The 24,514-nt window shown below is 43.1% G+C and overlaps 1 protein-coding gene and 1 pseudogene across 1 annotated transcript in view; one reads left to right on the top strand and one right to left on the bottom strand.

Moving 5' to 3' along the window:
* Window positions 1-24,514, bottom strand: part of Obscn (obscurin, cytoskeletal calmodulin and titin-interacting RhoGEF) — a 140,420-nt gene that overhangs the window by 90,974 nt on the left and 24,932 nt on the right. The window contains 10 exon segments of the mRNA XM_090340000.1: window positions 432-707; window positions 2,450-2,725; window positions 3,497-3,772; window positions 4,786-5,061; window positions 9,921-10,196; window positions 12,814-13,089; window positions 14,250-14,525; window positions 17,501-17,776; window positions 21,374-21,649; window positions 22,997-23,272. Coding sequence (XP_090196126.1) covers window positions 432-707; window positions 2,450-2,725; window positions 3,497-3,772; window positions 4,786-5,061; window positions 9,921-10,196; window positions 12,814-13,089; window positions 14,250-14,525; window positions 17,501-17,776; window positions 21,374-21,649; window positions 22,997-23,272 — 2,760 coding nt within the window.
* On the top strand, window positions 15,355-15,843 carry LOC150057402 (small ubiquitin-related modifier 2 pseudogene; annotated as a pseudogene).

Genomic DNA, 24,514 nt, shown 5'->3' on the forward strand with positions numbered 1-24,514 from the left:
CACATCTACATAGGGAAGAGCATCCAAGAGCAGAAGCCCCTCAAACTGAGGGTTTTGAGCTCAGAGCTTGCATAGAACAAACTACTGAAACTAAGAATAGAACGGGCTAATCACAAACACCAGCAAGGCTGAGGCTCATTCCACAGTCCTAAGACTTTAAAAGCTCCTCCACCTCAGGAAACCACACCAGAATTCATGACAGGCAAGGTGGTTGACATTGACAGGCTCCACAGTGTGGGACAGAAGATGCCTGGAAGGTCTTGAAAAGGAGTTCATTGTTCTCACCATATGCCTCAGATAGCAGAGAAGAGAGTCCAGCAGCCCAGGAGCTACAGAATGGAACCCAGCACTGATCCAAACACAGGCCCAGTCCAGCCTTGCATTCGCATGATAAGACCTATATCCCAAACCTGAGCTAGTCTAACACTGACCTGTGACATCCAGACGGAAGGAGACCTTCTTGCCCCCGGCCTCACAGCTGTACTCCCCAGCATCCGCCTTGTCCGCCTGCTGCACCACCAGCCTCCTCGTGCAGCCTGATGCCTCCATGCGCACCTTCGAGCTCGAGCTCAGCTTCTTCCCATCTTTGTACCAGGTCACCTCTGCCTGTGCCTGGGCCAGCTCACAGCTCAGCATGGTATCAGCCCCGACCTTGGCCTTCACCTTGCTGTGTGCCGGCTGTTCCTTAGCAAACACCACTTTGGGCTCTGAAGACAAAGGAAGAGATACACAAGGTCTAGACCAGGGAGGCCATCCAAGGGAAAGAGAACCAGGATGAGGTGTCATGGTAGCTGATAGATTGTCTGGGCTCTGTGTGGCCAAGACACATCCCAACACCTGTCAGTATAAAACCGTGTTAATGTGCAACTGCTCCATCATGCATTTCCAGAGGACATTGTGCCATGTCTCTTTGTGCATGCTTCTTCAGGGGGGTGCTGGAGTAATGCCAGTGACATAACAATTGCCAGTGACAAGTTAGCGTCTCCCATAGGACCATAAAGGGCATGTCCTCACTGCAGGAATGAGAGTTGAACTCAACTCTTCCTATGGGAGATTTTTAAAGTATGGTTCCTTTATTTTATTTTCTTTTATCTTAATTTATTGTGCCAATACTGGGTCATGAACTCAGAGCCTTATACTCACACTTAGTGGGGGTTTTTTGTTTGTTTGCTTGCTTGCTTGTTTTTGCTCAAGGCTGGTGGTCTCACTTGAGAGACATGACACTCACAGTTTTTTACTGGTTAGTTGGAGGTAGGAGTCTCTCTGATTTGTCTGCCAAGGCTGGATGTGAACTGAGCTCCTCAGATCTCAGGATCCTTAGCAGCTGGGTTCCATTTCTTTAAAAGTTATCAAATGCGCTGAATATCCTATTTTTATATACATTTTGATGTAGCTTTACAGGAATTGGTAAAGTTGTTGAAACTTTTGATTTACTGGCATAAAATGATATGTTATTCACTAGTTTTTCAAAAAAAGATACCTGGTGGGTCTTTTGTTTGGTACAGGTATCAACAAACTATCATGTCCAGGTACAATACCAAACTGGCATGTCAAGTGGAGCCATGACCCATCCTACTGAAGGTTATGCTAGCTCACAGACCTCTCGATGACCCTGTCTTGGCGGCACAGACACACAGGAAATACTGGAGAAATTCTGCAGATGTAATCTGCTTTGCCAATGCAGGCTGCCACACATCTCTTTAACAGGATGGGTAACACAGCATGACGTTCAGAATCCTTTCCACTTCTATATTTACAACTCAAACTCCTGTAAGTTTACTAATGTAAAATCTTCTCACTGAAGACAAAAGAACAAGACCTGCTTTATAAAGAGAATTCCAAAACACAGAGGTATCATACGATCCTAACTACTACCTACCCTAGACTCTTGGTCTTGCTTGCCTAGGCATTGGCACAAAACATGGTTCAAGTTTGTGCCCCAGCGGGGGACACACAATGCTTTATGTGAAATGCAAGAACTACTTTAGATGAACTGAACTTCTGGGTACAACTGGGAAGTTGGAACTTCCTCTTACTTGTTTTAAAGACAATGAAAGATGTCTGACTTCAGAGAGCCTTCATGGGATCCTGGATGTGGGCTTTGGGAGTTGTCAAAAGCATCAAAAAGACAGATTCCAGGTGAGGATATATGACCTAGCTCAGATGGCAAAGATAAAGCTAGAGTCTTGAGTCTGAGGCTGATCAGGATTGATCAGGCAGAGACAGGGGAACTGGCGAGGACTGAGCTCTCCTATCTGGAACACTTCTTGAAGTGCATAAATAGGGCAGTAGGCCTCCCATCCATATACTTCACATTTCCTGTTCCCTGGTTCATCATGGGCATACAGAAAGGAGGTTAAAAAGGGATGATCTGAAGAGATGGTGTCTAATGACTGCAAGGCTACCAATTATCACCTACAAAAGAAGAGAACGGATTCTCAACACTAACCTGTGACATCCAGGTGAAAGGAGACTTTCTGTCCCCCAGCCTCACAGCTGTACTCCCCAGCATCTGCTTTGCCCGCCTGCTGTACCACCAACTTCCTTGTACAGCCTGATGCCTCAATGCGCACCTTCGAGCTCGAGCTCAGCTTCTTCCCATCCTTGTACCAAGTCACTTCCGTCTGTGCCTGGGCCAGCTCGCAGCTCAGTGTGGCACTGGCCTCTGCCTCAGCCTTCACCTCGCTTTTTGCCTGTTGTTCCTTGGCAAACACCACCTTGTGCTCTAGACACAGACAAGAGCAGCAAAGAATGCACATCAGACCTACGCCCAGTGATGACCAAGGCAGCACTATCCATGCCTAGCAGAGTGTTGATGACCATACACAGAATTCCAAACTGTACATTATTCATGCTGTATGCTCTGCATCTGTGTACAGACAGGATGGGCATAGCCAGTCCTCATGACAACCTTGAGAATTCCAAGCCCACCCAAGCACTTGCTAGAAAGCTCCTACAGTGTGAGAGGACAGTATGGCAGTTCAAGTTCCTGATAACATCTGCTCCCTGATCTGTGTGGATAACTAACCTCAGCGCAAACCAGTAGCACACATCTTTCTTTATCAAAGCTTCACACAGAACAGAATGTCAGTCCTGGTCAGGAGGAGGATGTTAGCTGAGTGGTGGTGACTCCTTTCCCCACACCAAGGGATAGGACCAAGGAGGCAGCCACACACAGGTAGTCTTGTAGGAACACCATAAGCCCAAAGAGGGGCTTATAGAACTCTGGGGACCAGGCCTCAAAACTACCTGTGGTTATCATACAATCCACTATGACTGCCACATTGGCATCACCCGGGTGCAGACCACAGTGAGCTGTCCACCCGCTTCTGGTCTCTGCTACAAGCCAGGAAGCCTCTAATCATACCTGGAGATGGGGTGTGCTAAGGCCCTGGAACACTGGGACCTTTCAGTTGCCCAAGCTGCCTGGGATGCCCTTAATTGTTGTACCTGCCTCTGAGGGTCTCCTCTTATTCAACCCACCTCTGAAACTAACCTGTGACATCCAGGTGGAAGGAGACCTTCTGGCCCCCGGCCTCACAACTGTACTCCCCAGCATCCGCCTTGCCCGCCTGCTGCACCACCAGCCTCCTCATGCAGCCTGATGCCTCCATGCGCACCTTCGAGCTCGAGCTCAGCTTCTTCCCGTCCTTGTACCAGGTCACCTCTGTCTGTGCCTGGGCCAGCTCACAGCTCAGTGTGGCACTAGACCCCGCCTCGACCTTCACGTCACTGCATGCTGGCTGCTCCTTGGCAAATACCATCTTGGGCTCTGGTCACAGACAAGAGAATTAGACCATGGACCAGATCTGGTTTATCCTAGGACAGTGATGCTCAAGACAGTACTACCCATGAGAGGAACTGTGTGGCTGCACAGGGACTCCAAGACTCTTGATCCATGCTGCATGCTGTGTATAGAGAGGCTGGGGCTACCAGTCTTCTTCACAGTCTGCCGCACTCCAGGCCCACTCTAGTACTTGTTTCCCAATCGACCGGGAGAGCCTAAGAGGTCACTGAAATCAGGCCTCCCTCCTAACAATACTATTTCCCTGATCTTTGTGGACAAGACCTTGACCGTTCCTGGCCTCAGTCAGGTTGCCCACCCAGGTCATCCATGCCATCTCGTCTCTCACGTGCCAGTCAAAGGCCATAGGAAAAGTGGAGGTAGGAAAAGCATCTACCACTCACTACACATAAGCAGAGTACATATGTCTTGGTCAAAGCTATGGAGGGAAGCAAAGGAACAGAGTACCAGCCTGGGCCAAAAGGAAAGATGGTTGAGCTATAATGGCTCCTTTCCCTAGCCTCAGGGGCAGGGTAGAAGAGAAAGACACAGAGAGATAAAGTTTGGGGGACACTACACACCAAAACAGGGGCTTGCGGAGATCTTGTGATCAACTAGTGGAGGCAGGCAGACCTATGGAACCTCTACCACCTGCAGGACTCACTGCAGTCATCAGGTGTCACCCACTGCCACCCTCTCTCAGAACACACATCAGACTAGACTCCAAACCTACCTGTGAGCACTACACAATCCCTCCCCTGACCAGCATGGGAGTGTGACCATGGTGCATGGCAAAATCAGGTCAGTCCCTCAGCCTGTTTTGGTCTCCTGAAAATGGCAAAGGCCTGGGAGCCACTGAGAAAAGTTGAGGCTACAGGTGCTGAGGTCCAAAAACCAAGAGGACACTGGAGTCTTTCAGCAACTTAAGCTGCCTGGAATATCCTTCAGTCTCATATGCACCGCTGAGGGCCCTCCCCATTCAACCCAACCCCGACACTCACCTGAAACATCCAGACGGAAGGAGACCTTCTGGCCCCCGGCCTCACAGCTGTACTCCCCAGCATCCGCCTTGCCTGCCTGCTGCACCACCAGCCTCCTCATGCAGCCTGATGCCTCCACGCGCACCTTCGAGCTCGAGCTCAGCTTCTTCCCGTCTTTGTACCAGGTCACCTCTGTCTGTGCCTGGGCCAACTCGCAGCTCAGTGTGGCAATGGCCCCTGCCTCAGCCTTCACCTCACTTTTTGCTTGTTGCTCCTTAGCAAACACCACCTTGGGCTCTGAGGACACACAGGGAGGAACACATGGTCAGAGATACTGACAAGGTCACAGAAAACACCTAGGGACAAGAAGACATTGACATGACTATGGCTAGGGGACAGAATCTTTTCCAGGTTCTGCACCAGCTGTGTGACCAAGACAAGCCCCATCACATCTCAGCACAAATCGTGATAGTTTATCTATATGTCTTGCCACTGTTCTATGGCCCATTCTCTGTGCACAGGCTCCTCCAGGGAGGTACTACGGTTATGAGGCATGTGTTCTTGTCTCTTGGTGACAATGTAGAGGGCTCCATAGGCATGTTCTCACCACAGGGCTGAGGATTCACCAGGCTCCATGATTCATTGTTTTTATCATAGTCCTCTGCTGTATCTGGGAATTGGTGGGCCATTTGTGCATCTACTGCTTTATTCTGATAATAGAGATCTGTGCTTTATCTTAATGTGTTATGTCTGAATCAAGTTTGGCATATAGATTTTTTCCCTAGATACTAAATTATAACTGAGGTGGGCACAGACACTAAGGTATTCTGTTCCAACAAGATGAATGTCACTTGTAATCAATCATGCTGCAACTATTTCACTTCCTTTTTCTATATGTCACTTCTTTTTCTCTGGGTATAAATATGAACTGTAACATGATAAAACAGAATATTCTCAGTCAGCTTTAGAGTAGACTCCTGTCTGACTCTGGTTCAGTAAATACTCTCTTTTCTCCTTCTTCCAAGTAAGTTGACTATACTTAGAACAAAAAAATTTGAACTCCTGGGGCCGGGAGTTTGGCCTAGTGGTTAAAGTGCTTGCCTTGCATGCATGAAGACCCGGGTTCGATTCCTCGGTACCACATACATAGAAAAAAGCCAGAAATGGTGCTGAGGCTCAAGTGGTAGAGCTCTAGCCTTGAGAAAGTCCAAGGACAGTGCTCAGGCCCTGAGCTCAAGCCCAGGACTGGCAAAAAAAAAAAATTTGAACTCCTCACTCCACTATGGAATGAAACTAAACATCTTCAATTTTTCCCATATATTCCTGTCAATTACGTAGATCTTTGCTGTCATTTGTAGTTTATACACTGAATAGCTTATATTAAGCTTACAATAATAAACAGGACACCTTTGACACCACTGAAGATCTTTTAAGCTTTCATTTTCAAATCACACATTTACTCATATAGTGAAGGTTTTCTTTATATTGTTTTTTTGTGGAATTCTTTCCCAACTCTTAGTAAATCTACTAATTGGTGTTTTGGTCAGATCATGTCATCTGTGAATCTGTTTCTAAATTTTTATTGTCTTTAATCTTTCTTTCTTTTTATTTTATTTTTGTTGCTATCGGGTATGAATTTAGAGCTTTCTTCCTCAGCTGGCAGTCTACCACTTAAGTCATACTTTCAACTCTGCATTTTGCTGATTAGTTTGGAGATGGAGTCTTGTAGACTTTTCTGCTTGGGGTGGCTTCAAACTTGGATATTCTGCTCTCAGACTCCTAAACAGATAGTATCACAAGCATAAGACACTGGTACCCAGCTGCTTTAGTTATTTTTTCAAAAACTATACCCTAGCCCAACTGGATAGAAATCATCCCACACTCATGGGATACCAACATGCACTATCACATCCAACTATTGCAATGGTGACCTTGAAAACTATTATACATAAATATATATAATCAAACTGACTGAATTATAGTATACACAGAAATAGGTTTTCATAGTATAACCCCTTTGAACAACTAAGTTTATCAAAATAAAAACCAAGAGACTGAAACATGTCTTGTCTGAGGAATAGAAAGCTAAGAGAAAACCAGTAGATGAATGGAGAGAGGAGTGGTGGGAAAATAAGTCATAATACTCCATGTACATATGTGTAAACATAACTAGAAAGCTTGAGAATATAGATGGGAAAGAGAGAGATGGTGTGGGACTTGCAAATGATGGAAGAGGTAACAGATTACGATGCATTGCATATTAAATTGAAACCCTTTTGTACAAGTATTTCAAAATAATAAAGAAAAAAGAGGGGAGAAAAGTATTTTGTTTCACAAATAAACCTTGATACTATAACAGACTGCCCTAAAATATAAATTCTTATTTTCTGGTAAGAGTTAAGTTTTGAAGTTATACTTCATATATAAACAGAATTAGAGTCTATCTGTTTTATAGTCTCAGTCTCCATGAACATAAAATAATTAATTTTGAGAATGTTTAGAAGAATGTACCACTGGAGTCACTTGGTTAAGATATTACTCATGATAATTTTACTACTGGCTTTACTTTTTTCTTTTCTTGTCAGTCACAGGGCTTGAACTCAGGGCCTGGATGCTGTCCCTGAGCTCTTTTGCTCAAGGTTAGCACTCTACCATTTTGAGCCATGGTACCACTTCCAATTTTCTGGTTAACTGGGAGATAAGAGTCTCAGACTTTCCTGCCAAGGCTGGCTTTGAACCTCGATCCTCAGATCTCAGCCTTCCACGTAGCTAGGATTACAGGCATGAGCCACCAGTGCCTGGCTTGGCCTTACTTTTTGGCAGGTTATAGATCTGAATCTTTTCCTGTTTCTTCTTGGATCAGTATTGATTTGCTTTTATCTAAACTGGATAACTTCATTGAAACTTCATATCTTCTTGAATAAAATAAGGTCATCTTCTATTTAAAAAATAATGTAGGGGGCTGGGAATTAGGCCTAATGGTAGAGTGCTTGCCTAGCAGACTCAACACTCTGGGTTCCATTCCTTGGTACCAATACACTGAAAAAAGCTGGAAGTGGTGCTGTGGCTCAAGTGGTAGAGCGCTGGCCTTGAGGAAAGCCCAAGGACAGTGCTCAGGCAGGCCTTGAGTTCAAGCTCTAGGACTGGCAAAAATAATAACAATAAAATATTTTAGGTTATGGTATCTATAGAAACCAAACCTTTATATATAAGTTGCAGGTTCCTTATTTGAAATATTTGGGGCCAGAAGTATTTCAGATTTCAGATAATTTTGGATTTTTTAATATTTACATATGTATATATAGTGAAATCCCAGGGCTAGAACCAGATCTAAACACAAAATCTATTTGTGTTTTATAGACATGCATAACACAAAGCCTGAAGGCAATATGTAATCATTTTAATGTGTATGAAATAAAATGTCATGGTATACAATTTTCCACTGTGGTATCATTTTGTCACTAAAAAAAAGTATGATTTGGAAGTATTTTGGCTTTCTAAATGATGGACACTCAACAGTACTGACACAACACTCTTATGGTAGCATTTGGATGTCACTGTTGAACCACAGCCAGCATACAAGTTTCCTAAAATAAAAAAAAATGATGTTGGCTCTCATACTCTATGAATCATCCACAGAGACACAGAGTCATTACTGAAATGTCATGAAATAAATTCTGAATGGCCAGTGTGAAATAAATCTATCCTAAGCCAGGTATGGTGGCTCATACCTGTAATCCTAGCTACTCAGGAGGCTGAGATCTGAGGATCAAGGTCCAAAGCCAGCCCAGGCACTAAAGTCTGTGAGACTCTTATCTCCAATTAACCACTAGAAAACCAGAAGTGGCGCTGTGGCTCAAGAGGTAGGGTGGTAGTCTTGAGCTGAAGAGCTCAGGGACAATGCTCAGGCCCAGAGTTCAAGCCCCATGACCAACAGTAACAAAAAATAATAAATCCATCCTTACGAAAGTGTGCCACATTGTGCCATGAGCTACTTATTCTCTTCCATTCTAAAATCTATACATCAGTCAGGCACCAGTGGCTCATGCCTATAATCCTAGTTACTTAGGAGGCTAAAATCTGAGAATTGCAACTTAAAGTTAGCCCAGGAAGGAAAGTCTATGAGACTCTTATTTCCAATAAAATACAAAAAGAAAAAAAGAAAAAGAAGAAAATAGAGCTTGGCTCAAGTAGCAGAATGTTATCCTTGAGCAAAAAAATAAATAAATAAAACACTCAGGAACAATGCCCAAGATTTGAGTTCAAGCCCCAGGAATGGTATGAAAACAAACAAACCAAAAAACCTCCAAATCTGTAGGTCAAATTCCAAAAGAATTCTCATGCAGAATAGTAAAGCTTGGAATGCCATGTGGCACGGTGGTAACTTGTTTGCTTAACACACATAATGAGCTATAACTTAGTACTGAAAAATAAAACAAAATAAAAATCAAAAATAATATTTTCACTGAACACAAAAGAGAAACAAGATTTGCTCTTTGGAAACAGAGCTGCAAATTCCCACAAAGGTAGCATAGCAGTGTCTACCACTCCACTGCTCTCTCTGTGATCTGCACAGACATGCCACCAAAGGTGGATCTAGACTATGTCATAGGGCACACAGACCTACATCCATGAGAAAGGGGGAAAGAGTATTCCAGAACACTTAACTGAACATCGATAGCACAATAGTCAGTGTCGGCATCATTCTAAATATGATAGATTTACCCCTAGTCTTTGCTAAAAATTATATATTTTGACCTTTTTGAGTTTGGAAATACTTTTGTGTAAATCTAAGGAAAAATATGGAAGAGCTATAAGGAGAAATTCTAAAGACAGACATCTGGTCTACCTCAATTATATGCATCTGGTATGATTCTGGAGCACTAAGGAAGAATGATACATTCTTGACAAATACAGGGGATATGAGATTGAATATTACAGTACATAGATTCTGCCCGAAAAATACAAAAGACTCTAGACTCTGCTGAACACACACATACACCAAGCCTATTGGCTCAGCCATGAGAATGAAGGTAGGCAGAGGGAGGATAAAAGACATGCAGAGATAAAACCTAGGAAAGAGCTCCAGGATCTGTCCTTGTTATCAGCAATGTTTACATTCTCTCAAAACAAAGGCAATCTCCTGAAGGACTGACCTGCAACATCCAGACAGAAGGAAACTTTTTGGCCCCCGGACTCACAGCTGTACTTCCCAGCATCCGCCTTGCTCGCCTGCTGCACCACCAGCCTCCTTGTGCAGCCGGATGCCTCCACTCGCACCTTCGAACTTGAGCTCAGCTTTTTCCCATCTTTGTACCAGGTCACCTCTGTCTGTGCCTGGGCCACCTCGCAGCTCAGAGTAGCACTGGCTCCAGCCTCGGCCTTCACCTCACTTTTTACTTGCTGCTCCTTAGCAAACACCATCTTGGGCTCTGAGGACAGATAACAATGAGTGCACAGAGTTACATATGACATCTAGATCAGGAAGTCCACAGGAGAAAAAGACCTAAATCAAGTAGCTGGAGGACAAAACCTTTATTTGTCTCTGTATGCCTAGAACAAGTCTCTCTTAGCACACCAGAGTTTACCCACACATTCTGTATGATAGGGCTGTTCCAGAGAGAACATTGTGACACAGTCTCTGTGCACAATCTCCTCTAAGGAGCCAATGTGGCTGTGATATATGTGCACCTCCCTCTAGGTGAAAATAAAAGACTCTTGCACAACAGTAAAGGACACTCCCTACAGAGCTGAGAGTTTCTGAGAGTCCAATATCATCTCCAAGTCCAAGTTCTTATCTGCACTTACATTACCTGCTGCATCTGGAGAGATCCTGAACTACCTGTGGCTCTACTGCCTCACAATGCCTAACAAAGGCAAAGACCTTTTTCTGTTTCTAGCCACTGGTGCTTAATCTTCCACAGTGTGACTTTTACTTAATAATCAAGTGTTAGTCATCCCCCCCCCCACCGCCCGTTTTCCTTTTCACTTTTAGGAACACTGCTTTATTTGCAAAAGCTCTGATTGTTGTGTATATGAACAACTTGCCCATATTTTCTATTCTTCTTTATCGTTTTTCTCTTTTGGGGTGTTCTCCTTTTCTTTTTTTTGAAATGGAGTTCTACCACTGAAGCCATATCTCCAGCCTGGCTTTTTGTTATTTGGTTATTTTGTTTTTTGTTATCTGGTTATTTTGGAAGCAGATTCTCACAGATTTTTGCCTGTACTGCACTTCTCCAGATCTCAGCCTCTGGATAGCTAGGATTACAAGCGAGCGCCACCAATGCCTAGCGAAGGATGACAAGACGATCTTAGTTATAGTAAAGGCAAAAAATGTCCATTAAACCTTCCCACTGAGTGTCCTTGTGTCCTGTTCAAGAAATATTATTCTAAGAGTAAAAAATAATCAATTCTAGATCCAAGAGTGTGGCCTACTAGTACAGTGCTTGCCCAACACACACAAAGCCCTGGGTTCATTCCTTGGTACCACATACAAAGAAAAGTCTGAAAGTCGTGCTGTGGCTCAAGGGGTAGAGTGCTAGCATTGAGAAAGCCCAAGGACAGTGCCCAAGCCCTGAGTTCAAGCCCCAGGACTAACAAATAATAATAATAATAATAATAATAATAAGTTAGAGTATATTTACTTTTGTCTCCTACTTATAAGAATCTCCATGAATGTGGAATTTTTTTCATCTTAACAGAAAATTGCATATATTTATAGGGCAAATTTGACATCCCCATATATATATATATATATATATATATATATATATATATATATATACAGTAGAATGACCTATTCTATTACCTGAAATATTCATTATTTCTAGATGTGAAAATATTTCATGTACTCTTGGTATAGCATTAAATACTATATTTTACATAGTCTTAGTAGCTACTTTAAATTACACTGCACATTATCAATTATAGTCATCTAAATGTTCGGCAAAACACTAATAATTTCCTTCTAGAATGTTTGGTATGATTTACCACTGATCCCCTGGACTTTCATCTTTCTCTACAATGAGATAGATTCGTGGGCCATTTCTTAAAAGAATGCTCAATTCCTTTCTCTCCTGTGTTACTTTTGATAACTTTATGCCAAATGGTCATAATTTTACAAACTTATTATCATAAAATAATTGGCCATATTCTCTTAAAAGTTGGCAAGCATACAGACTTTTTTAATGTATGCATTCTCACAAACCAATGCAGAATGGAACTGTATTAAAATGTCATGCAGTGACACTCAGGTCAACGGACAACAGCCATTGCAATCTGATATTAGGTGACTTAGGGACTTAGTGAAGGGAAGTGACTGTATTTCTGAGACAGCAGCATGACTAGCTGATATGAACCATTAGGAATTTCTGTGCCATAAACACCACCTGTAGACAATTGCTGCCTCTAAAGGAACTCATCTAACGTTTCAAGGATAGAGAAATGTCATAAAGCCACTTGTGCTTTGACTCATACATCAAATAACAAAGAGAATACAAACAGAATGTTCTAAACTGCAGTTGGAAAACAAAGAGTACTGCAGTCTCCTAGGAGCATGCCCACCAACATGCCACAGTACACACCTGATACCATGTACCGTGTACCATGGCACATCAACTTCTATGTATATGGAATGTATTAGACTAAATTTTTGTTTCAAGATAATTTCAAGTATAATAAAGTAGTCATTTTATAACAATGAAATGGAAACAAGTCTCACTAGCAGGAAACATTATGAGTTGCCCAGAGAATGCAGGAGCTGCCAGACACTGGACAGAATATTCACATATCCCAGAATAACAGCACACTTGTCCCAGTCCCAGGCAGAGCAAGGTACATCCCTGGATACCAAGAACCAGCACAAGGTTACAGTTGCTGCTAGAAATGCATAATAACGCATTACTGCATGGAAGCAGCGTTCAAGATGCATAGAGATGGCCCCTCCTGGTTACACCCTTTCCATTCCAGTGCTCAGAGTCAGGCAAAAACAGTGTGAAAGATGACATGTCACAAAGCCAACAAGACCTCTTCTTTGTGCAAAAAACTGACCTGTGACATCCAGGTGGAAGGAGACCTTCTGGCCCCCGGCCTCACAGCTGTACTCCCCAGCATCCGCCTTGCCCACCTGCTGCACCACCAGCCTCCTCGTGCAGCCCGACGCCTCCACGCGCACCTTCGAGCTTGAGCTCAGCTTCTTCCCATCCTTGTACCAGGTCACCTCTGTCTGTGCCTGGGCCATCTCGCAGCTCAGTATGGCACTGGACCCCACCTCAGCCTTCATCTCACTTTTTGCCTGCTGTTTCTTGTTAAACACCATCTTGGGCTCTGGACACAGAGAAGAGAGTAAGGCAAGGTACCAGTGACTCATGCCTGTAATCCTAGTTACTTAGGTGGCTGATAAATGAAGATCATGATTCAAAGCCAGCTTGGATAGGAAAAAAAACTATGAGATTTTTTAACTCCAATTAACCACAAAAGTTCAGAAGTAAAACTGGCTCAAGTGGTAGAATTCTAGCCTGTAGCCAACTCAAGGACAGTACTCAGACCTACAATTCAAGCCCCAGTACTGATGCAGAGAGAGACAAGACAGAGACAGAGAGGGAAACCATAGAACAGACTCAAACTCTCTTCAGAGTCTAGAGCTTACCTGAGCCCAATGATGGCCAAAACAGGCCTATCCCTGATTAGCAGAGCACTGTATGACAAAGCTAAGGTGTGCCCACTGTGCATGTTCTGTAGCTGTATGTGGAGAAGCCTTGGGGTAGTCAGCCCTCATCAGACACCCTTGAGCTCGTCAGGTCCTGCCAGCACAGATGATCTGCTGCTGTCTGTGTGGTCACAGAAGCCATGCCAGCCTCCTGATAATACCACCTTCCTGATCTTTGCAGACAGGATCCTGACCCTTTCTTGTCTCTGATTGCCCACAACCTGCAGACCACCAATGACCTCTCAATTCTTTCCCACCATTCAGAGGCCACAAGAAAAACAGGACAAATAGAATTGAAAGAGATATCTATCCTCAGCTCAACAAATAGCACACATCATTCTTGGCCAAAGACATAGAGGGGATTCCAGAAAACAGAGTGCCAGCCTGGGCCAAGAGAAAAGGAGGCTGAACTATAGTGGTAGCAGAGGAGGCAGACATACAGAGATGGATATCTGGGAACACCACAGACCCAAGCAAGGGTTTGCAGAACTCTGGAGCCAGGCTAATAGGGCACTATGAGCTTCTGCAAGTCATTAGAAGGACCCCACTACACAATAGCCTCCATGACTTCCATGTCAGAGTCACCAAGGTAGACTCCATGGTAAGCTCACACCACCAGCCTGCTCCAGTCTCCTGACAATGACACAATGGCCTGCGAGAAAAACTGAGTATGTGAATGAGTCCCAAGGACCTAAGTGGCCTTAGCTGCCTGGTAGGTTCATTTTCATACCCACCAGTGAGCATCCCGGTCCCTTCAACCCAACCCTGACATACCCACCTGCAACATCCAGGTGGAAGGAGACCTTCTGGCCCCCTGCCTCGCAGCTGTACTCCCCAGCATCTGCCTTGTCCGCCTGCTGCACCACCAGCCTCCTCGTGCAGCCTGATGCCTCCACGCGTACCTTCGAGCTCGAGCTCAGCTTCTTCCCATCTTTGTACCAGGTCACCTCTGTCTGTGCCTGAGCCAGCTCACAGCTCAGTGTGGCAATGGCCCCTGCCTCAGCCTTCACCTCCCTTTTTGCTTGTTGTTCCTTAGCAAACACCACCTTGGGCTCTGAAGACACACAGGGAGGAAAACATGTAAGTGAATCAATGCAGGTCCCCAAAAGTAGGTTGACTCTTGCAGAGTGCACTGGATCCTGTAGGTGTAATGTGGTCTTTCAAGAGCAGACTGATATAAACATCCATGCATTTGACCTCCTGTGGAACTTGCAGGCTCTCTTTCTCTCTGATTTTTCACCATAACATGGTGCTAAGACCCTTACCAGCACCCCAGCTCCATGCTGTTTGCAATCTTTCAATCTTTCTAGAAAAGTAAGCCAAATCTACTTCTTTCACTTATCATTCATCCAGCATTCATTAATTTTGTTATAGCAATACAAAACAGATTAAAACAAATGTCTTCTAATTTAGCTGCTATTCATTTCAATGTAGTCAGATGTGTACTCTAGATACACTGTAATTATTTTCTCATAAGAGACCTTTCTGGGCCGGGAGGTTGGCCTAGTGGTAGAGTGCTGCCTAGCATGCACAAAGACCCGGGTTCAATTCCTTGGTACCACATACATAGAAAAAAGCCAGAAGTGGTGCTGAGGCTCAAGTGGTAGAGCTCTAGCCTTGAGAAAGTCCAAAGACAATGCTCAGGCCCTGAGCTCAAGCCCAGGACTGGCAAAAAAAAGAGAGAGAGAGACCTTTCCTTCTCTTGAGGTCATTCAGCAGCCCATGTCATCAACTAAGAGTATTATGGTGTACTTGAGGTGCTGAGGTCTCTAATTCACCTAGAATTAACCTCCATATCCATTATAAGTTCTATACAACTTTTTGTTTCCATGTTGTATACTATCTATCTAAAACATATTTGTGGTGGTGCTGCCTGTGTGCTCGTTCGGTGCGGACCGGGGACCTCTTTTGTGAAGCGACATCTGAGGAGATTCGGGCACTCGCGATGGATGACGAAAAGCCCAAGGAAGGAGTCAAGACTGAGAACAACGATCATATTAATTTGAAGGTGGCGGGGCAGGATGGTTCTGTGGTGCAATTTAAGATTAAGAGGCTACACCACTTAGTAAACTAATGAAAGCCTATTGATGGGCAGCCAATCAATGAAACAGACACACCTGCACAGTTGAAAATGGAGGATGAAGATACAATTGACGTGTTCCAGCAGCAGACAGGAGGTGTCTACTAAAAAAGGGAACCTGCTACTTTGCTCCAGAACTTTGTTCTTACAGACCAAGAATACATTCTTAATTAGAAAACTGCAATTTGGTTCCACCACATCCTGACTACTACAGTATAGTTTTCTCTATTCTTTCATTTTCCCCTTCCCCATTCCTTTATTGTACATAAAGTAACTGGTGTATGTGCACAAACATATTGCTTTTCTTTTTTCCTTTTTTAACTAAATGGCCAATGGTATATTTTGATTGACATCAAATGGAGATGGGATGGGGAAAAATACTGGTTCTGTGAAAATATCCCCCTTCTCCATTAGTGGCATGCTCATTCAGCTTTTATCTTTGTATTTCAGTAAGTTATTTTGCTCTCACTGTTTTAACAAAAAAAAGAAAAAACAACAAAAATTCTTGCATTCCTTGTTTGATTGGAGAATTTTAATGTTTCCATTTATCATTGTAAAACAAAGGATAATTTTATAACTTTTTTGTACGTAGCTGTTACATGTAGGGCAAATCTGTCTTTAAGTAGGGGTAAATTACTCTTAAAAAAAAAGAATCCTAGATAGTTTTCCCTTCAAGTCAAGCGTCTTGTTGTTTAAATAAACTTCTTGTTTAAAAAAAAAACATATTTGTGAGTAAAACTTCTTGTTCTATTCTTGACATTTCCACAAATGTGAGTAATTTCTTTCAAGTATAGTTAGTATAACTTATGAATAGAGCCACTAAACTCTTCATAAGAAGGGGGTTACTTTTTAAATTTCTCATTACATTTCTTTAGAAGTTATAGGACTTATTTATCTATGTCTTCTTTGTTTAAGAAACTGCTCCATTTGTCAAAACTTTCCAAACTTACTACCGTAAAATTTTGTCAATCTCAAAATAACACTTTGGAAAAATACATACTGGGTCTGAATCCTACACAATCATCTAGATGCAACACCAAGCTATGGGCTGGTACCTAGGAGCTTCTATGGCGGCATGCACATACACACACACCACATATATGAACACTCCTAGTTAACAACCCTCCTTGTGAAAGAGAGATAGATTTGGTTCTCAGACCTTGGGCTCTATGACTCACACCAGGATGCACAGACACACACAAATAAATAGGAATCCTTATGAATGGATTCTGTTCGATCAGTCAGAGGCTACTTCTGTTCTAACTCATCTTCATGAGTTTGAGCTACTTATTTCTTTCCAGTTCCACATGTATACACATATTCAAAAAAGAATTTCTGACAATGTTTTAACTAAAGGTAAAAGAAAAATGAGACTTCCCTTCAAGGTATAGTTTCCAATCTCCAGGTATACTTCTACCAACCCTTGGTCTGCTTTGCACAAACATGAAAAGAAATCATAGATCTAGATTTTTCTCTATGTAGTAAATACACAAAGACAACCTTCATCCCCATAGGAAAAGACAAAAGAGCATCCCCAAACCTTAAACTTTGACAACCCACACTTCATTCTTTATATAATTCCAAGGATGTTTATGGGGCCAAAATATCTTCCCCTTCTGGTTGAAACCAATTCAAGGACCTTTCTCAAATGAGCATGACCATGTGGTTCTAGGACAGACACATGAGTCACAAGGCCAAATGCAGCAAAACTCCAAGACAGAAAATCAGGTGGGTTCTCCACAGGTGTTCATGATGAATGGTGAACCACTATTACATGGAAATATCACTCAATTTGTATGAGAACAGCCTCCCTGGGCTTTGTCGCAGGAATGAAAATGAGAGGCAGAAGGAAAGAAGACAATAAAAGGAAGGCTAACATAAAGAGCCAAGTGATCAATCTGGCTCACATCACCTTGAAACAAAGCTAACTTAGTGTGTCAAACACTCACCTGCAACATCCAGGTGGAAGGAGACCTTCTGGCCCCCAGCCTCACAGCTGTACTCCCCAGCATCTTCCTTGCCTGCCTGCTGCACCACCAGCCTCCTCGTGCAGCCCGATGCCTCCATTCGCACCTTCGAGCCTGAGCTAAGCTTCTTCCCATCCTTGTACCAGGTCACCTCTGCCTGTGCCTGGGCCACCTCGCAGCTCAGCGTGGCATTAGCTCCAGCCTCGGCCTTCACTTCACTTTTTTCCTTCTGTTCCTTGGCAAACACCACCTTGGGCTCTGGAAATACACAGGGAGGAATAATGGTCAGAGATACTGTGTAGGTCAGGCCTTCTTCAGACTCTGCATTTGCTGTACACCCAGAAGAAGCTCCAGTGCTCCTTGGTATCGCCTCCGTGGTTTATCCACATATGATGCCACTGCGCAATGGATCTGTGCTAGGGCACACTGCGACATGGTCTCCATGCACTGATACCTACAGTGGCTCTCTGGTGATTTGTCTGGATGATGAGCAGAGCTGAGATCTTCAGACATTTATTATCACAGTGTTTACTCTTCATGTGTCACTGTGCCCTCCATTTTCACTATGTTTGGGTCTAGGTCCTTATTTATTGAAATGCCAAAGTCTCACCAGTTATAGGCATTTAACACTCTGTCTATGTGCCTTAACTTTTCACTCTGTTATAGTGTCTTTTGATAAAATTAACTTGGGGGGGTTGCTTTGTTTTGTTTTACATATACAAAATTAATCATATTAACTGATTCTGTGTGGGCAGTGCATTTATGTTCGGGTTATAAAACAACTCATGGGCCAGGAGTTTGGCCTAGTGGTAGAGTGCTTGCCTAGCATGCACAAAGACCCGGGTTCAATTCCTCGGTACCACATATATAGAAAAAAGCCAGAAATGGTGCTGTGGCTCAGTGGTAGAGTTCTAGCCTTGAGAAAGTCCAAGGATAGTACTCAGGCCCTGAGCTCAAGCCCAGGACTGGCAAAAAAATAAAATAAAACCACTCATTATAAGAAACTCCTTAAATAATACATGTGACTAAGTCTTTTGTTCACACTCAAGTGGCTGACTCAAGTGTTATTGATTCTTGCATATGGCCCAAGGGAGATATACGAGGTTATTTTATCATCACCTATCAGTGATGACCCATCCTCTTTCTACCTCCCACTAGCTCCAACTTGCTCCAAAAACTTGTGTTTTGATTCTGACTTCTGACAAAATTATATCTTCTATGGCTTCTACTAACCTCTTGAAATCTTCAATTTATCTCAACGCATTTTAATAATTTCCCCCACTGAGCTCTTATCTATCATTTGTTGGACCTAGGATATGGAAAAACAGTGCTTAAAGCTACTGTGAATCTTCAATTTTTTTCATTTTTCAGTGCTTACTGCTAGTATATGGATATTCAAGCCTTTCTCGTGTGATGACTTCTATATAAGGTGCTCTTACCCAAGACTTTTGTTCAATGAGTCTAACAATCTTTTGGGTTTTTTTTAAAGTGGTAGTCTTATGATCTGTAAATCGCACTCTCAGTTTTCTCCTGTGTCATACATTAGACAGAGGGAGTGACAGAGTATCCTCTTCTTGTCCCCATCTGAGGCAAATGAGGTGGAATGTCAACCAGCTTCCCAAAATAGCAACCACTGCTGCTGCTTCTCAAAGCTTTTTTTTGTGTTATGAATTGATGCTAAATGTTGTCAGATATTTTTTCCAGGATAATTACTAATCTTAAATATTTTTCCTGTCTTTAAATAGCTCTGTTATTTTCTTATAATCCACCAACAGACATTACTGTGATCTTCTGTGTTTCTAATGGGAAATCAACTACAGTCCCATGAGCTACGACTTTCATTGTAGAATATGGTCCTTATGTACCTTATAGTAACTTGTCAATATCATGCGCAATATTCTTGCCTTACAAATGAAAATGGCCTGTAACTTTAGTTTTGTCTGGTTTCTTGGTAAGATTTTGAAAACCAATCCATATTGTCTACGTAAGATGAATTGGAAACCGTATCTCCTATTTCCTGTTCCCCAGAAGAATCTCCAAAAGCATGGGATTTTCAGAATAATTTATTAGCAGAATCACTGTGCTTAACCTTTTTCTATGAAAAGCATTTTTCTCAAATACTGCTTCCACTTATTTGAAGATTATGGGGCTGTGCAAGTTTTCTATCACTTACTCAGTTTTGATAAAAATTATATACGAATTGACATAACTTGCCAATTTTTGCCATAAAATAATTTGTTACATCTTCTTCAAATAATGCTTTACAAAAACAATAATAAATCTTTCATCATCAAATTCATAACTGATTTTATACCTAGCCTTTTGTATTCATCGATCCATCCAACAGATCTCAAAGGTACCTTCTTCTTGTACCTGTTCCCTAAATATTAAATTTTGTGATCCATGGGGGTCTTAAAACCAATCTCCCAAAGATAGAAACTGAGAACTGTTTACATATACAGTATCCAACTGATATGTGGTGCTACCTACCAGTAAAACGTGGGTGCACAGCCTACATAAAACCTCTATTAGCAAAAGGAAAATTCATTAATTTCTTGGCTTCCTTTAGAAGCCAGCTAAAGAACACCTAATCACAAAGGGAATGCCAGGCAATGTGCACTGTCCAGCAGCCATTGTCTGCCCCACAGAGACTGCATTCACACTACATTCTGACTCATGGGCTCCACCTGCCTCTCCTCTCTAATTTTATACATCAGTCTCCAAGGGCACTTCTGACAGAGAACATTGGAAGACAAAAGGAACACATGACGTGCTTTAAAAAGATCTTTCCACCCTCATAAGTGTATGGCACAAATCAAAAATTAACCAATCTCTGCTCTGTACACTTTGAAGAGACATTGCAACAAAACACAGGTTGGGGGCCAGGAGTCTGACCTAGTGCTTGCAGGAAGACCTGAATTCAATTCCTCAGTACCATATACATAGGAAAAGCCCAAAGTGGTGCTGTAAGTCAAGTGGTAGAGCTCTAGCCTTGAGAAAGCCCAAGGACAGTGCTCAGGCCCTGAATTCAAGCCTCAGGACTGGCAAAAAAAAAACAGGTAGGAATTTTTTACAGTTAGACATTCAAAGAACATCTATCTACTACGTGGGAAAATAGGAAATGACTCCTTCAACACCCAACACTTTAAAAATAAAACAAACCACAAAGGCCAGTTGATACATTTAAAAGTATGACTAAGCACTTGAAATATCTCCTTATCTTTGTTCAATGGGACTCAGACCTCAATAGCTGTAAGAACCAGATGTGGCTCTGGGAGAGAACCTGGGAATGGACATGGTGGAAAGTAAGTGAATCTCCCAGGTGAGAGTCTCAGGGCTATTCTAGAGCCAAGAGCCCAACAATAGAGTATACCAAGTGGGTTCTGGGAACAAGGAGCTAAGCACCAGTAAAAGAGAATACCACTAGTGGGGCCTCTGTGGCTCACAGGATAACCCTAGCTACTTAGGAGGATAAAATCTCAGCATCATAATTGCAAGCCAGCCCAGGCAGGAAAGTTTGTGAAATTCTGGTCTGCAATTACTGTAACCAAAGTGGATCTACGGCTCAAGTGGTAAAGCACTAGCCTGGACCACGAACAAAACAAAACAATTCAAGAACAGCGACCAGGTCCTGAGTGAAATCCCCAGGACCAAAAAAAAATAAAAGAAATACCACTCAAGAGGATCCTGCCCCTACCCATTTATCCTTACTGAGCCCAAATGGTATGAAAGGGCAAGTGAGAGGAGATGGGAGAAATTAAGAGACGAAGCTTAATGGAAAGACCGCAAAGCAACCAAAGTTGAAGGCCAGTCATTACCTCCAAACGAGGCCAACTTTGTAACTCAAACACTAACCTGTGACTTCCAGACGGAAGGAGACTTTCTGGCCCCCGGCCTCACAGCTGTACTCCCCAGCATCCGCCTTGCCTGCCTGCTGCACCACCAGCCTCCTCGTGCAGCCCGATGCCTCCACGCGCACCTTCGAGCTCGAGCTCAGCTTCTTCCCGTCTTTGTACCAGGTCACCTCTGTCTGTGCCTGGGCCAACTCGCAGATCAGTGTGGCAATGGCCCCTGCCTCAGCCTTCACCTCACTTTTTGCTTGTTGCTCCTTAGCAAACACCACCTTGGGCTCTGAGGACACACAGGGAGGAACACATGGTCAGAGATACTGACAAGGTCACAGAAAACACCTAGGGACAAGAAGACATTGACATGACTGTGGCCAAAGCAAACCTCTTTTCCTTATAAAGTATTCGGCATTCAGTGCCCACTATTTTGTTGTAGAAATGAAAAGCAAACTAGTGGGACTCTGTTTAAAAACAGAGTTTAGTTTCAGACTCCCCAAGGAATGCTCTCAAAAGGTACAGGCACCAGTAATTACTGGGATATGACATGACGTAAACAGTGCTATATCAGCACTGTATACAGTATTTTGCGGGAAAGAAGGGGACATGAAGAGAAGACTTAATGTTCTAATACTCAGTATAATGAATTAGACAGAAATACATTGCATCTATGAATATAGATATGAAATAAAACTCAATGAAAGCTGTTGAAAAATAGGGAAAAGTGTAAAAGGGGTCCATTTGATTCAAGAACAGTATATACATGTATGAAATCCCAAGGTGAAACACCTTCAGATATTAGCATGCACTTTTTTTAAAGTGCTGTCTGACAGGGTTTTGGATATTAGGGACAGGAGAAAGATGAATGGAGAGGATAATGGAGAGTAAATATAATCAAAGTACTTTACATACACATGCAAAAATGAAAATATGAAGCTTGTTGAGATTGGCTTGGAAGGAAAACAAGAAGAGGTGAGACTGAGCAAGGTACATTTATACACATATGGACATGTCAAAATCACACACACACACACAGAGCTGCTAATAGAAAAGTATAAAAGGCTGAATGCTGGGGCCGGGTGTGTGGCCCAGTGGTAGAGTACTCACCTAGCATGCACAAAGCCCTAGGTATATGTACCACATACACAGCAAAAGCTGGAAGTGTTGCTGTGGCTTACGAGGTAGAACACTAGCCTTGAGAAAGCCTAAGGACAGTGTCCGGGCCCTGAGCTCAAGCCCCAGGACTTGCAAAAAAAAAAAAAAAGCTGGGTGCTGATGGCTCATATTTGTCCTGGTTACTCAAGAGACTGAAATATGAACACCAAGGTTTGATGCTAGCCAAAGTAGAAATTCTTATCTCCAAAGAACCAGCAAAAAGCCAGAGATGAAGTGTCCGTTTTAAGTGAAATAGCTAAGGGATAACACCCAGGCCCTGCATTTGAGTTTAAGAGTTATGATCAAAGCAAGAAGTCTTTCTCCCTTCCTTATCAGTTTCCCTTGATCCAGCCAGTCAGGAAAATGAGAGAAACTGGGAGACTAGAGACAAAGTCTAACAGAGAGAACAGCAAGCCTATCATTGAGGCAGTCAGTCTATCCCTTTGAAGATGTTCAAATAATGACACAAGGGACTCACCTGCAACATCCAGATGGAAGGAGACCTTCTGGCCCCCAGCCTCACAGCTGTACTCCCCAGCATCCGCCTTGCCCGTCTGCTGCACCACCAGCCTCCTGGTACAGCCCGACGCTTCTACACGCACCTTCGAGCTCGAGCTCAGCTTCTTCCCATCCTTGTACCAGCTCACCTCCGTCTGTGCCTGGGCCACCTCACAGCTCAGTGTGGCACTGGTCCCTGCCTCAGCCTTCACCTCGCTGTGTGCTTGCTGCTGCTTGGCAAACATCACCTTGGGCTCTGAGGAAGGTAGGGACATGTTACCAGATGCAATGTTGGTACCAACAAGGCTTCTGAAGCTTCAGGGTTCCATAAATTGTATCCCTGAGGTCAATGACATTGTGTGTCCAATGCATGTTTACAGACATGAGTGTGTGTTCAGGAATACCATGTTTTCTGTCTCAGAGACTCAGGTGTACATCTTGGGAATGTCTTGACTTGAGAGGAACTCAGAGGCGGGAGGGAACAAGCTGGTCATATTCCAGCACCTGTACCAATGAGATTTCTGTTTCTGCCACATGACTGTCAGCTCTGCATGTCAGGTCCTGTTTGTGCAATAGTGTATCTCTACTGATAGCCCACAGTATATGTTCCACACAGTATCCTATGCATTACCTTTGTATAACTCACACATAAATTATGAGAATAATGAGAATGCACAGCTCCATGAACCTCTCTAATTAACCAAAATGTGTCAACAAAGAGAGCAACCCTAGGTCTTATCCATATGGAAAAATCCCCAAAGCAGCCACTATTCTGACCTCTATCATCAAAAATCATTTTTGCTTGATCTTATGACTTCATATAAATGAAACTAATCATACATTGAATAATCATATGCCAATCAATAACAGACCCTAAGATTCCAACAACCAACATCAACAAATGGCCTCCAGGTACAGGAAAGCATGGCCAAATCTGAGAGCTACAAATTAATATGTACACAATAAACATAAGAACCCAATGCTTTCACAAAGAATGCAGAGAGGCATGAGAAGCTTGGTAACTCAAAGTCAGTGGACAGGAGAAAGCATGGGTAATGTTGAAGGGACGGGCAGTGGGACAAACACTGAAGGAAACTCTAACAGAAACAAGGGCTTCCTGTATAAACAGGCCTAAAGTGTGAAGGCAGGCATGTGCAGAGAGAACTCTGGAAGAATATAAGATGCCCTGGCTTCAAGGAAGGACAGTTACAGGTAAGGGCCACTCACAAGTACGGACCACACCAGGATGGCTCTGGCAGGACAGTGAAATCCAGACTTAGAAACAAGAAAAACAATGATGCTACACACACATCTCTGTTGACACTATCTTGTGAACAGACATGAAATTTGAGATTGAGGAGCCAAATCACTAGTGGATTGAGATAGTATGACACTGAATCTCACACACGGACACTTCCCTCTTAGGATATTTGAGGGGTTGTAAAGCAGCATGGAGTATTACTGTATTATATTATTGTCATAAAATGCCTGAGGCTGA

Source organism: Megascapheus bottae, chromosome 10 (genome assembly GCF_031878675.1).
Source record: "Megascapheus bottae isolate mThoBot1 chromosome 10, mThoBot2.hap1, whole genome shotgun sequence".
In the NCBI taxonomy this organism is placed as follows: Eukaryota; Metazoa; Chordata; class Mammalia; order Rodentia; family Geomyidae; genus Megascapheus; species Megascapheus bottae.